This window comes from Myotis yumanensis, unplaced genomic scaffold (genome assembly GCF_028538775.1).
Source record: "Myotis yumanensis isolate MYYU_CA2020_CCGP unplaced genomic scaffold, mMyoYum1.0.hap1 SCAF_11, whole genome shotgun sequence".
Taxonomy (NCBI): Eukaryota; Metazoa; Chordata; class Mammalia; order Chiroptera; family Vespertilionidae; genus Myotis; species Myotis yumanensis.
The window spans coordinates 64,163,772-64,179,252 of NW_027223762.1; the positions used below are offsets into that span (position 1 = coordinate 64,163,772).

A 15,481-nucleotide genomic window follows, 5' to 3' on the forward strand; every position below is an offset into this window, starting at 1 on the left:
TTCCTTTGGAGGTACATTTTCAAAGTTATTTTAAGTTTCTATTTGTATTTAGTCTTACAAAAATGAAAGACTTACAGGGCTAATAGGAAAATGAATTTCATTAAGTACCAGTCACATCATTCACAGGAAATATGGAAACAAGAAACAAGAAACAGTCAGCTCGCCCTCCTTTAAAACTCTTTAAAGATGAATGACATGACTAGTACTTAGTGAAATGTGAATTTAAAGCAATCGTTTACATTACATAAATCCAGATTTGTGACGTCACGCATTCTCCCAAACTGAGAATAGTTGACCCTGAACAGATGAACGGCTGTAGATGCTGAAGCGCAGTCGCTTCCCGCTTCAGTGTCCCTGCTTCCCCTCGACGTTAGAGGACTTGGGACACCCAGCCACCTCTGACTTCGTATTTCCTCTTCCTGCAGCAGGAAAAGCGGTGAGACTTGAAAACAGGTGATGTTCCTGGGGGACGGTGTGCAGAACCCCCACTACATGTGTGGGGTGCGAGCTTGACCCCCGGTGGGGGGTGTGCAGAAGGCAGCAATCAATGATTCTCTCTCTCTCCCTCTCCCTTCCTCTCTCTCTCAAATCAATAAAAAACATATTTAACAAAAAAAAAAAAATGTTCTTTGTAGCATAGGTAGCAACACCTGAGAATCTACCTAAATAACCAAATAGTAGAAACATGGTTTAGCATATTATTACAAATACGATAGATTATAAAGTTATTTAAAAAATATTAAGAGTATGTGGCATGCATACCAACCAAATAAATATAGGAATAGGTGTAGATGTTCAGGAACATGTGAGAATTATAAACAATGAAAACGTATATGCAGCGATGGTCTCTGTGGGCCCGTTCCATCTGATGGGACCGGGAACCTGGTGTAGAAAAGCAGCCTCGAGGGTAGGGGCGGGCCGGGGGGGGGGGGGGGGGGGCGGGCAGGGCAGGTCGACAGCAGGCAGGGTGGCCACAGCCTCTGCTGTCCCAGGTCAGCTCCCACACGCCACCCGGGCAGGCTGACCACAGTGGCCAGGCCTGGCTTCTCCCTCCCCTTCCCGGACCTGCACCTTGAACAAGTCATAGAGCTCCTCGAGGTCGCCAAAGGGGAACGAGACTTCAGGGCTGACCACGCGGAGCTGCAGGAGAGCAGACAGCGAAGGCGTGAGTGGGGTCTGCCCCCCGCCCCGCCCCTTCCAGACACACAGGCCTCTGGCCAAGGTGACCTTCTTGTGGAGTTCAACCCTGGCCTGGCTGGACAGCGGGGCGGGCGGTCCAGGAGCACACAGGCCAGGGCCTGGATGTCTGTGTGCCGCCTCCTCCGGCCCACACCGCGCCACTGTCCTCATTCCACAGGGGGACTGAGGCTCCAGCGGGCCCTCTGCTCCCATCTGTCTGACTAAAACCCATGCCGATGCTCACCACGCCACCTCTATGAAGGTCTTAATTCAACGGGGAAAAGCTGGCACCCTTTTTTAATCCTCACCCCAAAACATGGTTATCAATTTGAGAGAGAGAAACAGCAATGTGATGTTTCTGATTGATCAGTTGCCTCCTATAAGCGCCCCAACTAGGGATTGAACCCTTAACCTGATATGTGCCTGACTGGGAATCGAACCCACCACCTTTGAGTTCATCGGCTGACAGCTCCAACCAACCGAGCCATGGGCCAGGGCAGAAAGCTGGTATTCCTGCTGGAGGCCAACAGGGAACCCCAGGCACGACCCCCCCTGCCCCATGGAGGAGGCTTCACTCACCACGTTCTGCTTGGTGGTGCCCTCATGGCCCTGGAGGACCCGGATCCTGTGCCTGCAGCGCATGCGTTCAATCTGCCCCACCGACTGGTGCCCGAACTTCTGCAGGGAGAGGGTCCCTCCTGGGCACGAGGGCACAGCCCCGCCACCCCTGCAGCCCGTCCCATCTCCCCAGCGGTGCCTGCGAGCGGCGGGACAGGCAGGGCCCCGCTACCTCATAGGAGTCGCGGATCAGGTCCCCAATGTCCGTCACTGGAGGGGGCTCCTGGTCCTCGGAGACAAAGGCGTGGTGGCTGCCCATGGGGGGCCCAGGGCTGTCCTCGTTCTTGATGTGATCTAGAAACCTGAGCACAGCCCCACGGTGAGCCAGCTGCCCTCGCCAGTCACAGGCCTGAGACGTGGCTCAGCACCGGCCACAGCTCATTTCCCTGACCCGGGAGAGGGCAGGGCAGCCCCGGTGCCACTCAGGGGCAGGAAAAGCAGCCTGAGCCAGACCTGCCGACTGGGCTCTCTGGTCGCAGGCTGTGCGCTCTCTGGTGACCGCAAAGGATCTGTGCACAGGTGCTCAGGCTCCACAGCTTTCGAAAGGGACCTGCCAGCCCACTCCCCTCAGCTCCGGGCACCCCGGCGCCCCTCCCCCGCCCGCGGCCCAGTCAGGCCACTAGGTTCCATCTACACTCCAGACTTTTGAATCTCCTCCGAGGAAAGCCAGAGGCCCTTTCTCGGCAGGCCAGACTCCCGCTTGGCCAAGAAGAGGGAGGGGAGGCGGGGACACCTGGGGGCAAATGGCTGAGGGGCAGGAGCCTCCAGACATAGCCCCTGCCCACCTCGTCCTGCACAGCATAGCCCGCAGCCAGGCGCACCTGCTGAGGAGCACGAGGGCCTGGCCGTCGTCCCGGCTGCTGCACAGGGCCCGGGCGTTGGCCTCCAGCACAGCCAGCCCCAGCTGGAAGACGACCTTGATGCCGTCGTAGAAGAAGCAGTCGACCACGTGCACGGCGCTCTCCAGGGGCATGATGCTGAGGAAGAGCGTCAGGAACCAGGAGAGCGACAGGGACGCCAGGGCCGAGGGGTCGCGCAGGCGCTCCGCCAGCTCCGGCAGCTGCTCCTGGATGAGCTCCTCAAACACGGACTGGTCCACCTGGGCCCCTGGGGAGGGAAGGTCGTGTGGGTGGAGGGACTCGCTCTCTGAAGTCAGCCTGAACTCAGCTCCTCTGAGAGAGGCCAGCAGCACAGGGAGACAGAATCCCCCTGCCACACAGATTTCTGACATTGTGACCAAGGCAGTTCCATGGGGAAAGGGAGTGTCAGTCAAGGGGCACCTGTGTGGGTCTCCGCATGCTGCACACCAGACGGGAGGGCACTTGGGATGTGTCGCACAGCAAATGCAATGCAACTTCCGGGGCAGAAGAGACTGAACAATGAGCTTCTACACATAGATGCACAGCCCATGGACAGACAATAGTGTGGGGAAGGCCTGGGGGCGGGAGTGGGGTAGAGGGAGTCCATGGCGGGGGGGACACATCTGTAATACTTTCAACAATAAAGATAAATTTTTAAAAAAAAGAAAATACAGGAAAAAGGCAAAATTCCTTAGCACACAAAAAGCACTAATCTTAGAAAAATTATAATTGGACTTCAATCAACATTAGCGATGTTCTTCAAAAGATAACATGGAAACACAAACTTCAAACTCCGAGAAAACACTAGCAGTAAGTGTACCTGACAAAGGCTTTGCATTCAAAATAAAGAACTGCAGCACAGTAATAAGAAGTGAATCACTGGAGGAAACCAAGATGGCGGCATAGGTAAACACCGGAAATTGCTGCCTCCCACAACCACTTCAAAAATACAACTAAAAGACAAAATGGACATCATCCAGAACCACAGGAAGGCTGGCTGAGTGGAAACTCTACAACTAGAAGGAAAGAGAAAAGCATACTGAGACTCAGAGGAGGTGCGGTGCAGAAGTAAAATACAGAGGTATGGAGGCGCATGCGGAGAGGGCTGGCGGGCGAGTCTCTGGGGACCCAGACTCATACGGGAGAAACTGGACTGTCTGGCATCTGTCGGAACTCGAGGGCGGCTTTCTCTCGGAGGTGCTGGCAGTGATTGCCGGGACACTAAGAAGCGGGGCCTCTGAGGGCAGCCATAGCTGCTTGCTCCGCCCTGTTGATCCCCTGGGACACCCGCCCCGCCCAAGCTCTGTGCGCCGGCTTTTGCATATGAAAGGCCTGGCCCTTTGCAATCTGAAAATTACCTAACAAACTGCAGCTAGCCCAAGGCCCCAAGGCAACTCTCATTGCTTCACAGCTGAGCTCCTGCTGGGTAGCCTCAGGCAGAGGCTAGATTAGCACATCCTTAGAGATCAGGAGCCAGTGTGCCTGGTGGTCAGAGTGGGACCATCCAGATTGCAGCTCCTCAGATCCATAAAGGACACACTCAGGGGGCAGACTCAGTGAGCACCAAAGCCCCACTGAAGCAAGTCTTGCCCCAGAGGGGTGTCTCCAGCACAGAAGTTCTCCCACTGTAGACACAGCTGATTCTCCCAGCCAATTGGCCTGGAGGCCAATTCCTCCCAGTGATACCTACAACAATCAAGGCTTAACTACAACAAGACCGTGCACAAAGCCCACAAGGGGGTGCACCAAGAATGTCTACCTCAGGTAATTGGGGAGGCTGAACCACTGGTCCCGATAGGACACCTAGCACAGGAAACCACTCTATCAACACAGGGAAGCATAAAAAATGCGGAGACAAAGAAACAGGACACAAATGATAGAAATGGAGGAAAGCAAACTACTGGATATAGAGTTTAAAACCACACTTTTAAGGTTTTACAAGAATTTTCTAGAAACCGCCGATAAATTTAGTGAGACCCTCAAAAAGTCTGGTGAGACCACCGATAAATGTAGTGAGACCCTCAAGAAATCTAGTGAGACCCTCGAGGTTATGAAAAAGGACCAACTAGAAATTAAGCATACACTGACTGAAATAAAGGGGATTATGCAGAGTTCCAACAGCAGACTAGAGGATCGCAAGAATCAAGTCAAAGCTTTGAAATACAAAGAAGCAAAAACACCCAACCGGTAAAGCAAGATGAAAAAAGAATCCAAAAATATGAAGATAGTGTAAGGAGCCTCTGGGACAGCTTCAAGCATACCAACATCTGAATTATAGGGGTGCCAGAAGAAGAGAGAGAGCAAGATATTGAAAACCTATTTGAGGAGAAACCAAGATGGCGGCATAGGTAAACACCGGAGATTGCTGCCTCGCACAACCACTTCAAAAATACAACTAAAGGACGGAACGGACATCAGCCAGAACCACAGGAAGGCTGGCTGAGTGGAAATTCTACAACTAGAAGGAAAGAGAAAAGCATACCGAGACTCAGAGGAGGCGCAGTGCGGAAGTAAAATACTAAGGTGCGGAGGTGGATGCGGAGCAGGCTGGCGGCTGAGGGCACGGTTGTCGTTTTCAATCGGGAGGGAGTCTCAGGCTCTGAACTCTAGTTCCGGGCGAGTCTCTAGGGACCCAGACTCATAGGAGAGAAGCGGGACTGACTGGCATCGGTCGGAACTCGAGGGCAGCTTTCTCTCCGAGGGGCTTGCAGCGATTACCGGGACATTGAGAAGCAAAGCCCCTGAAGGCAGGACTGAGAGCAGCCATAACTGCTAGCCCTGCCCTGTTGATCCTGTGGGACCCGCCCCATCCAAGCCCTGCAGGGAGGCTTTTGCTGGATAGCCTCAGGCAAAGGCTAGATTAGCACCTCCCTACAGATCCAGGAGCCAGGAAGCCCAGAGGTCAGAGTGGGACCATCCAGTTTGCAGCTCTGTGGAAACATAAGGGACACACTCAGGGGACAGACTCAGTGAGCACGAAAGCCCCATTGAAGCAAGTCTTGCCCCAGAGGGGTGTCTCCAGCACAGAAGTTCTCCCACTGCAGACACAGCTGATTCTCACAGCCAATTGGCCTGGAGGTCAATTCCTCCCAGTGATACCTACAACAATCAAGGCTTAACTACAACAAGACTGTACACAAAGACCACAAGGGGATGCACCAAGAGTGTCCTCCTCAGGTAATTGGGGAGGCTGAACCACTGGGCCCTAGAGGACACTTAGCACAGAAAACCACTGTATCAACACAGGGAAGCATAAAAAATGCAGAGACAAAGAAACAGGACACAAATGACAGAAATGGAGGAAAGCAAACTACTGGATATAGAGTTTAAAACCACACTTTTAAGGTCTTTCAATAATTTTCTAGAAACTGCCGATAAACTTAATGAGATCTACAAGAAATCTAATGAGACCCTTGATGTTGTGATAAAGAACCAACTAGAAATTAAGCATACACTGACTGAAATAAAGAATATTATACAGACTCCAACAGCAGACTAGAGGATCGCAAGAATCAAGTCAATGATTTGAAATATGAAGAAGCAAAAAACACCCAACCAGAAAAGCAAAATGAAAAAAGAATCCAAAAATACGAAGATAGTGTAAGGAGCCTCTGGGACAGCTTCAAGCGTACCAACATCCGAACTATAGGGGTGCCAGAAGAAGAGAGAGAGCAAGATATTGAAAACCTATTTGAAGAAATAATGACAGAGAACTTCCCCTACCTGGTGAAAGAAATAGACCTCCAAGTCCAGGAAGCACAGAGAACCCCAAACAAAAGGAATCCAAATAGGACCACACCACGACACATCATAATTAAAATGCCAAGAGCAAAAAACAAAGAGAGAATCCTAAAAGCAGCAAGAGAAAGAAAGTCAGTTACATAAAAGGGAGTACCCATACAAATGTCAGCTGATTTCTCAACAGAAACTTTGCAGGCCAGAAGGGAGTGGCAAGAAATATTCAAAGTGATGAATGCCAAGAACCTACAACCAAGATTACTTTATCCAGCAAAGCTATCATTCAGAATTGAAGGTCAGATAAAGAGCTTCACAGATAAGGAAAAGCTAAAGGAGTTCATCACCACCAAACCAGTATTATATGAAATGCTGAAAGGTATCCTTTAAGAAGAGGAAGAAGAAGAAAAAGGTAAAGATACAAATTATGAACAACAAATACACATCTATCAACAAGTGAATCTGAAAATCAAGTGAATAATCTGATGAACAGAATGAACTAGTGATTATAATAGAACTAGAGGCCCGGTGCACAAAAATTTGTGCACTCTGGGGGGAGGGGAGGTCTCTCAGCCCGGCCTGTGCCCTCTGGCAGTATGGGACCCCTCAGGAGATAATGACCTGCTGTCTTAGGCCTGCTCCCAGGTGGCAGAGGGCAGGCCCAATCCCTAGGTGCAGCCCCTGGTCGGGCTCAGAGCAGGGCCGATTGGGGAGTTGGGGCGCCGCCCCCTGTCATGCACAGAGAAGGGCAGATCAGGAGGTTCCGATGCCACCCCCAGTCACGCTCAGGGTAGGGCCGATTGGGGGGCTGGGGCACTGCACCCTGTCACACTCAAGGAAGGGTCGATGGGGAGGTTGTGGTGCCACTCCCCTGTCACGCACAGAGCAGGGCCAATCAGGGGGTTGGGGTGCTGCCCTGTCACGCATAGAGCAGGGCCCATCAGGGGGGTTGGGGCTCTGTACCCTGTCACACATAGAGCAGGGTCGATCAGGGGGTTGGGGAGCTCCCTCCTATCATGCACAGAGCAGGGCCGATCAGGGGGTTGAGGAGCTCCGCCCTGTCACTCACAGAGTAGGACCGATAGGGGAGTTGGGGCACCGCCCCCTGTCACACACAGAGCAGGGTGTATCAGGGGGTTGGGGCACCCCACCCTGTCACACTCAGGGAAGGGCCGATGGGGAGGTTATGGCTCTACCCCGTCACACACAGATCAGGGCCCGTGGGGGGGGGGGGGGGGGGGGGCGCCGACCTCTATCACCCACAGAGCAGGGCCGATCAGGGGGTTGGAGCGCCGCCACTGTCACACTCAGGGCAGGGCCGATGGGGAGGTTATGGCTCTACCCCATCACACACAGAGCAGGGTCCGTGTGTGGGGGGGCGGGGGTTGGGGCGCCACACCCTGTCACACACAGAGCCGCAGGGCGATCAGGGGGTTGGGGAGCTCCTCCCTATCAGGCACAGAGCAGGGCTGATCGGGGGTTGGGGCGCTTTCCCCTGTCACGAACAGAGCAGGGAGGATAGGGAGGTTGTGGCCCCGCCCCCTGTCACACACAGAGCCGCAGGGCGATCAGGGGGTTTGGTCGCTGCCCCCTGTCACGCTGATCCTGGGAGGCCTCACGGCTCCGCTGATCCCAGTGCTGGGAGGCATATTACCCTTTTATTATATAGGATAGAGGCCTGGTGCATGGGTGGGGGCCAGTTGGTTTGCCCTGAAGGGTGTCCTGGATCAGGGTGGGGGTCCCACTTGGGTGCCTGGCCAGCTGGGTGAGGGGATGATGGCTGTTTGCATCTGGTCACACCCCCTTTAGGATGGGGGTCCCCACTGGGGTGCCTGGCCAGTCTGGGTGAGGAGCTGAGGGCTGTTTTCAGGCTGGCGGGTGACTGAAGCTCCCAACCTGTCCTTTTTTTCTTTTTCTTTTTTAATTCTGGGCCAGCTTTAGCTTTGAGGCTTGGCTCCAGCTCAGAGGCCTTGGCTGCTGAAAGCAGGTATCTGGTTTGTTTGGGTTCTATAATCGAAACACTGTTTCAACTCCAGCTCTGAGATCCCAGCTGGCTGAAAGCAGGGATCTGCGTTTGTTCTATAATTGAAACAATGTTGCGGTCCTGCTGGCTGAAGCCCGGCTGGCTGAAAGCAGGTTTCTGGGGTTTTATTTAGCTTCTATATTTATAACAATGTTTCAAACTACAAGCTCAGAGGCCGGCAGCCGCAGGCAGGGAACGTTGGCTTCCTCCGTCACTGAAGCAAGCAAGCCTCCTGGTAGCTTCAAGCTGCCTGGCTGCCGGCCGCCATCTTGGCTGGCAGTTAATTTGCATATCGCCCTGATTAGCCAATGGGAAGGGTAGCGGAGGTACGGCTAATTACCATGTTTCTCTTTTATTAGATAGGATCAGGGGCATAGTTAGGGAGTGGACTGACTATTCTTGGGGGGAAAGGGGTGTGGGGAATGCGGGAAGAGACTGGTCAAAAATCGTGAACCTATGGATGAGGACAGTGGGTGGGGAGTGAGGGAGGAGGGTGGGGTGGGAACTGGGTGGAGGGGAGTTATGGGGGGAAAAAAGAGGAACAAATGTAATAATCTGAACAATAAAGACTTAATAGATCTGAAAAAAAATAAATCATTAAATCCTCTCAAAAAATATTTAAAAAAATAAAAATAAAAAATAAAACCTATTTGAAGAAATAATGACAGAAAACTTCCCTTACCTGGTGAAAGAAATAGACTTACAGGTCCAGGAAGCACAGAGAACCCCAAACAAAAGGAATCCAAAGAGGAACACACCAAGACACATCATAATTAAAATGCCAAGAGCAAAAGGCAAAGAGAGAATCTTAAAAGCAGCAAGAGAAAGACAGTCAGTTACCTAAAAGGGAGTACCCATACAAATGTCAGCTGATTTCTCAACAGAAACTTTGCAGGCCAGAAGGGAGTGGCAAGAAATATTCAAAGTGATGAATGCCAAGAACCTACAACCAAGATTACTTTATCCAGCAAAGCTATCATTCAGAATTGAAGGTCAGATAAAGAGCTTCACAGATAAGGAAAAGCTAAAGGAGTTCATCACCACCAAACCAGTATTATATGAAATGCTGAAAGGTATCCTTTAAGAAGAGGAAGAAGAAGAAAAAGGTAAAGATACAAATTATGAACAACAAATACACATCTATCAACAAGTGAATCTAAAAATCAAGTGAATAAATAATCTGATGAACAGAATAAACTGGTGATTATAACAGAATCAGGGGCATAGAAAGGGAGTGGACTGACTATTCTTGGGGAGGGGGAGGGGTGTGGGGGATGCGGGAAGAGACTGGACAAAAATCGTGAACCTATGGATGAGGACAGTGTGGGGGGGTGAGGGCAGAGTGTGGGGTGGGAACCCGGTGGAGGGGGGCTATGGTGGGAGGGGAAAGAGGAACAACTGTAATAATCTGAACAATAAAGATTTAATTAAAAAAAAAAGAAGTGAATCACCAACACTCTCAAAGACAGGCAAAAGACTGAACAGACGCTTCCAAAGAGATGATAAACAAATGGCCAGTGAGAACAAAAATGTAGGTTCAACATCACTAATCATCAGAGAAATGCAAGTTAAAATCACCATGATGTGCCACTTCTTACACACTAGAAGGGCTAAAATTAGAAAGACAATTCCAAGTGCAGCAAGGATGTGGAGCGACCAGGACGCGCATACATTGCTGATACAAGGTTTGTGACTACATTATAATATGCTTTGAAAAACTGTTTCCCATGAAGTTAAACAAACAACTAACCTATGACCCAGCACTTCTCCTAGGTAAATACTCAAGAAAACTGACAACAGGTAGTATTCACACAAAAGCTTAAATGTTCATCGCAACTTTAGTATAAAAAATTGGAAACAACTCAGATGTCTAATGAGATGAGGTAGACAAATGGCCATATGCTCACTCAGCGAACACTCAGCAAGGACAGGAAACACTGCTGGCTCCGTGCGGAGGAAGCCAGCCCAGCAGGGAGCACGTTCCACACTTGCTCCAGGGCGTGCCCAGGGTTGTCCATGGCAGGGCTGGGCAGAGGGAGCCTCCACCTGTTCAGCCTGGACGGGACGGGCGTGCGGTGTGACCTGACCCAGAGCCCTGCTAGCACAGGAGCCCGAGCTATCCTGGAGGCACTGGTGATTGATGGCAGCACGCCTCCCGGCCCCAAGGCTCTCTATCCATTGCTACTCTGTACAAGGTTACATCACCCCCCACAACATCCAGTGAGAAGGGAGGAAAGCCAGTGAGCCAGCTGAGGCACCGGAAGAAATACCAGGGCCACCAGAAGGCGGGAGGCAGCGCCACCCTCCCTCTCCCAGGGGTGTCCGCAGCCTTTCCCCCTGCCTCGCCCTCTGTCAAGGCCCGTCTCAGCTAGCTATTTCCTGCTCCCCTGCTGCACCTAACTCTGGGCCATCTCCACCTCCGGCATGACCGGCATGACCAGGAGGTGCCCGAGGGGTGTTACCAAGGCAGCTTTGGTGTCATGTTCTCCACCAGACAGCTGCTGGACCACAGACAGTGCGCATTCAACGTCAGTCACCCTGACGGCTCCAGGTGCTTCAGGTCGGAGAGCAGAGCTGCGAGCTCTCCCCCAGCCTGCTGGGCAGCGGGGCTCCAGGCTGTCCCTGAGGCCGGGCCTAAAGGTGGGCTACCTGTGTTCTTCCCTCACCTCCTCCTCTGCTACCCCCCCAGCTGGGAGACACCTCTTTGGTTTTCACTGTTCAACCGTTTCTTGAGCCTTGAATTTTTCTTTCCTTCTTCTGAGTTCAGCGATCAACGTAAAACAATGTATTTGTTTTTTATCCAAAATCTATGCTTGTAGGTGACTTTATTCCACCCTTTTGCCAAAACTGCAGGGAATCACACCAGTGAGTTACACCAGTCAGTGAGTTACACCAGTGAGTTACACCAGTCAGTGAGTTACACCAGTCAGTGAGTTACACCAGTTACACCAGTCAGTGAGTTACACCAGTTACACCAGTGAGTTACACCAGTCAGTGAGTTACACCAGTCAGTTACACCAGTCAGTGAGTTACACCAGTCAGTTACACCAGTCAGTCAGTTACACCAGTCAGTCAGTTACACCAGTCAGTGAGTTACACCAGTTACACCAGTCAGTCAGTTACACCAGTCAGTTACACCAGTTACACCAGTCAGTGAGTTACACCAGTTACACCAGTCAGTGAGTTACACCAGTTACACCAGTCAGTGAGTTACACCAGTCAGTCAGTTACATCAGTCAGTCAGTTACACCAGTTACACCAGTCAGTGAGTTACACCAGTTACACCAGTCAGTTACACCAGTCAGTGAGTTACACCAGTCAGTGAGTTACACCAGTCAGTGAGTTACACCAGTCAGTCAGTTACACCAGTTACACCAGTCAGTGAGTTATACCAGTTACACCAGTCAGTGAGTTACACCAGTCAGTTACACCAGTCAGTCAGTTACACCAGTCAGTGAGTTACACCAGTCAGTGAGTTACATCAGTCAGTCAGTTACACCAGTCAGTGAGTTACACCAGTTACACCAGTGAGTTACACCAGTTACACCAGTCAGTGAGTTACACCAGTCAGTGAGTTACACCAGTTACACCAGTCAGTCAGTTACACCAGTCAGTGAGTTACACCAGTTACACCAGTCAGTGAGTTACACCAGTTACATCATTCAGTCAGTTACACCAGTCAGTTACACCAGTCAGTCAGTTACACCAGTCAGTGAGTTATACCAGTTACACCAGTCAGTCAGTTACACCAGTCAGTGAGTTACACCAGTTACATCATTCAGTGAGTTACACCAGTTACACCAGTCAGTCAGTTACACCAGTCAGTCAGTTACACCAGTTACACCAGTCAGTGAGTTACACCAGTTACACCAGTCAGTTACACCAGTCAGTCAGTTACACCAGTTACACCAGTCAGTGAGTTACACCAGTTACACCAGTCAGTGAGTTACACCAGTTACACCAGTCAGTTACACCAGTCAGTGAGTTACACCAGTTACACCAGTCAGTTACACCAGTCAGTCAGTTACACCAGTCAGTGAGTTACACCAGTTACACCAGTCAGTGAGTTACACCAGTTACACCAGTCAGTTACACCAGTCAGTCAGTTACACCAGTCAGTGAGTTACACCAGTTACACCAGTCAGTGAGTTACACCAGTCAGTTACACCAGTGAGTTACACCAGTTACACCAGTCAGTGAGTTACACCAGTGAGTTACACCAAGTGAGTTACACTAGTCAGTTACACCAGTCAGTGAGTTACACCAAGTGAGTTACACCAGTCAGTTACACCAGTCAGTCAGTTACACCAGTTACACCAGTCAGTGAGTTACACCAGTCAGTTACACCAGTCAGTGAGTTACACCAGTGAGCTTTGCAAACCTGGAGCCCTGCAGTGGGTGCAGAGGGCTGAGGGGTCCCAGACCCTGGCCAGGACTGGGAGAGCCACCTGGCCTGTGCAGGCCTTTCACATGCCAGGCACCCAGGGAGGGGGAGAGTGAGGAAGAGGGGAGGGGGGAGGGGCAGGGGAGCATGAAGAAGGGGAGGACGAGGGGGAGGGGGAGGAGAGGGGCGCTTACCCAGCACGCGGCGGTTGAAGTAGTCGGGGAGCATGCGCTCGCACACCGTGACCAGCAGCCAGAAGGCGTCCTCCTCGGTGGCGTAGAGCAGCAGCACGGAGGCCAGGATGTTCATGGACTGCGGGCCACAGGGGGTGTTACTGAGCAGACCACATGGGCCTCAGACATGAAAGCGCACATGTCCAAACGCCCTACGACTCAGCATCAGGGCGCCCACCCCCCATGCCTGGCGGTGGGATGACTGCCTGTCTGTCAGTGTGGTCAGCCCGCCGTCTCGGTCCCCGCGGTGGTCAGCCTGCCGTCTCGGTCCCCACGACGGTCAGCCCGCCGTCTCGGGAACTGCCTGTTCCCGTGTTCCCATCACACAGCCACACACTGCAGCTATGATCTTTAAGATCTCGCATCTGAATGTCAGAAGCTCCCCTAGCCCTGCGTGGAGGGTCTGCTGGGGGTTCCGTGTGTCTATACCATGGAAGCCCAACAAGCTCGAGTCCTCAGGCAGCCTTGGCGTTGCCCACCGTCCTGAGGACGTGAGCGCCCACACACCATTTCCTCCTCAAAGCACCACCATGTTAAAGCTGACCCTGCATGTTCCAGAGGGAAAGACCGTGCTGCCAGCAGGCTGCTCCGCACCAGAGGCAGGAGGCTGCCCAGCCTGCCCGCCAGGGCTCGGCCCAGAGGTGCTCAGGCCTGGGCACCAGTCTGACCTGGCAAGCAGCCTGCCTGCCCAGGGCTCCTTCCCTGCCTTCCTGACACCTTCTCTGGGGCAGAGCCTTCCCAAGACAGTGCTGGTCCCAAGGCCGAACACAGACAGAAGCCCGGGGCCAGCACCGTGTGGACTGAGAGCCTGCCCCCCACACCTCACCTGGCAGTACCCGATCCTGGGGTTGCGGTGGGCGTAGGCTGTCAGGACCCTCCTCAGAGCGGCGATGCCCGTCTCGGTCTGGAAGGCGGGGTGCTCCGGCAGGGACCGGTGCAGGTCCCGCTCAATCTCCTCCGTGGCCAGGCAGCAATTCCCCAGGGACTCCTCCACCAGGCGCCCGTAGTAGCCGGGATTCGAGGCAAGGTCGGTTATGGCATCTGGTGATGAAAGGTGTTTCAGGGAGGCGGGTACCCGGGACAGCGTCCGCGGGCACAAGACTTGCCCTGCTGGTGAACCTCAGCAGGTCTCCTGAAATATTTTGAGACTACACAGAACCAAAATGACTTCATTTCTGCCCAGAACAAAGAGTATGGCCTTTCTAAGAATAACCACATATACAGGGCAAAAAGTTCATACTGTAAGTGATTAATGTGCTCCTCTAAGCTGTATTCCCTAGTGACAGAAAGAGGGAATGTGTGCGTGCACACACATGCATACTTTCACAGACACACACACAACGTTCATACATTAACTCAACAAGAAAGAATTAAGTACCCACGTGCCAACAGGAGAAGGTGCAACTACAGTGAAGCAACAGCAACAACTGTCAAGAAGCAAATGCTGCACCCACACTGACAGTGCCCCCAGCACACACACTGACAGTGCCCCCGGCACCCACCCTGACAGTGTCCCCGGCACCCGCCCTGACAGTGCCCCCGGCACACACACTGACAGTGCCCCCGGCACACACACTGACAGTGCCCCCGGCACCCGCCCTGACAGTGCCCCCGGCACACACACTGACAGTGCCCCAGGCACACACACTGACAGTGCCCCCGGCACACACACTGACAGTGCCCCAGGCACACACACTGACAGTGCCCCCGGCACACACACTGACAGTGCCCCTGGCACACACACTGACAGTGCCCCGGCACACAGCACCCAACACGCACATGGACGGCTGCACTCACCTCGAACAGCTTCAATACCTCAGCAGCCCTCCTGCCAGCCCTTCTACTGCTGAGGCCACAGCTCTCGTGAACTGACTGAGCAGTCAGTTCTTTAATAAGTGGTAAGTGTGTGAAGAGTCCCAGGAACCCCCGGATACCACAACCCATGGTGTCCAAGCGCTTCTACACTGCGTCGGGCCCGCACATGACCTGTGTCGCACTGGGCCACGCAGGGTCGGCTGCACATGCCCAGTCCCAGGGTGGGCCCGCGCTGGGCGGGGCAATGCCGAGCACTGCTTTTTTAAACTTCCTGGGATTCCCCCCAAATGTTTTCAATGTGCTGGTTGAATCCACACATGGAACCCCAGGGACATGGGAAGCTGACCATACGTGTGTATCCAATCGGTCCACTGCCCGGCTGGGTGGCTTGGTGGTGGAGCGGCCCCCGTGCACCAAAGGCTGGGGGTTTGATCTCGGGCGGGGCCCGTACGGGAGGCAGCCGATCCCTGTCTCTCTCTCCCTCCCCTTCCTGTCTCTCTAAAATCAAGAAACATACCCTCAGGTGGGGATGGATAAATACAATTAAATTAAAATTAGGTAAAACCATAAAATAAAATAAAATTCGTTCATTAAAATACCTGGAAGACCATCCACCTAAACCGCTTTAGGAACT

At 52.6% G+C, this 15,481-nt stretch overlaps 1 protein-coding gene across 5 annotated transcripts in view; it reads right to left on the bottom strand.

The window, feature by feature from the left end:
- The window catches only part of TBC1D8 (TBC1 domain family member 8), a 113,434-nt gene that overhangs the window by 18,760 nt on the left and 79,193 nt on the right, over positions 1-15,481 (bottom strand). For 2 of the 5 annotated variants that reach the window (XM_070429760.1, XM_070429761.1), the window contains 6 exons: positions 13,859-14,073; positions 12,994-13,111; positions 2,619-2,904; positions 1,970-2,099; positions 1,759-1,857; positions 1,072-1,140 (listed from right to left, as the gene is read on the bottom strand). In XM_070429760.1, the coding sequence (XP_070285861.1) occupies positions 1,072-1,140; positions 1,759-1,857; positions 1,970-2,099; positions 2,619-2,904; positions 12,994-13,111; positions 13,859-14,073 (917 nt within the window). Of the gene's footprint in view, positions 1-249; positions 663-766; positions 883-1,071; positions 1,141-1,758; positions 1,858-1,969; positions 2,100-2,618; positions 2,905-12,993; positions 13,112-13,858; positions 14,074-15,481 lie in introns of those variants that run through there. The other 3 variants (XM_070429764.1, XM_070429762.1, XM_070429765.1) reach the window with 3 other exon arrangements.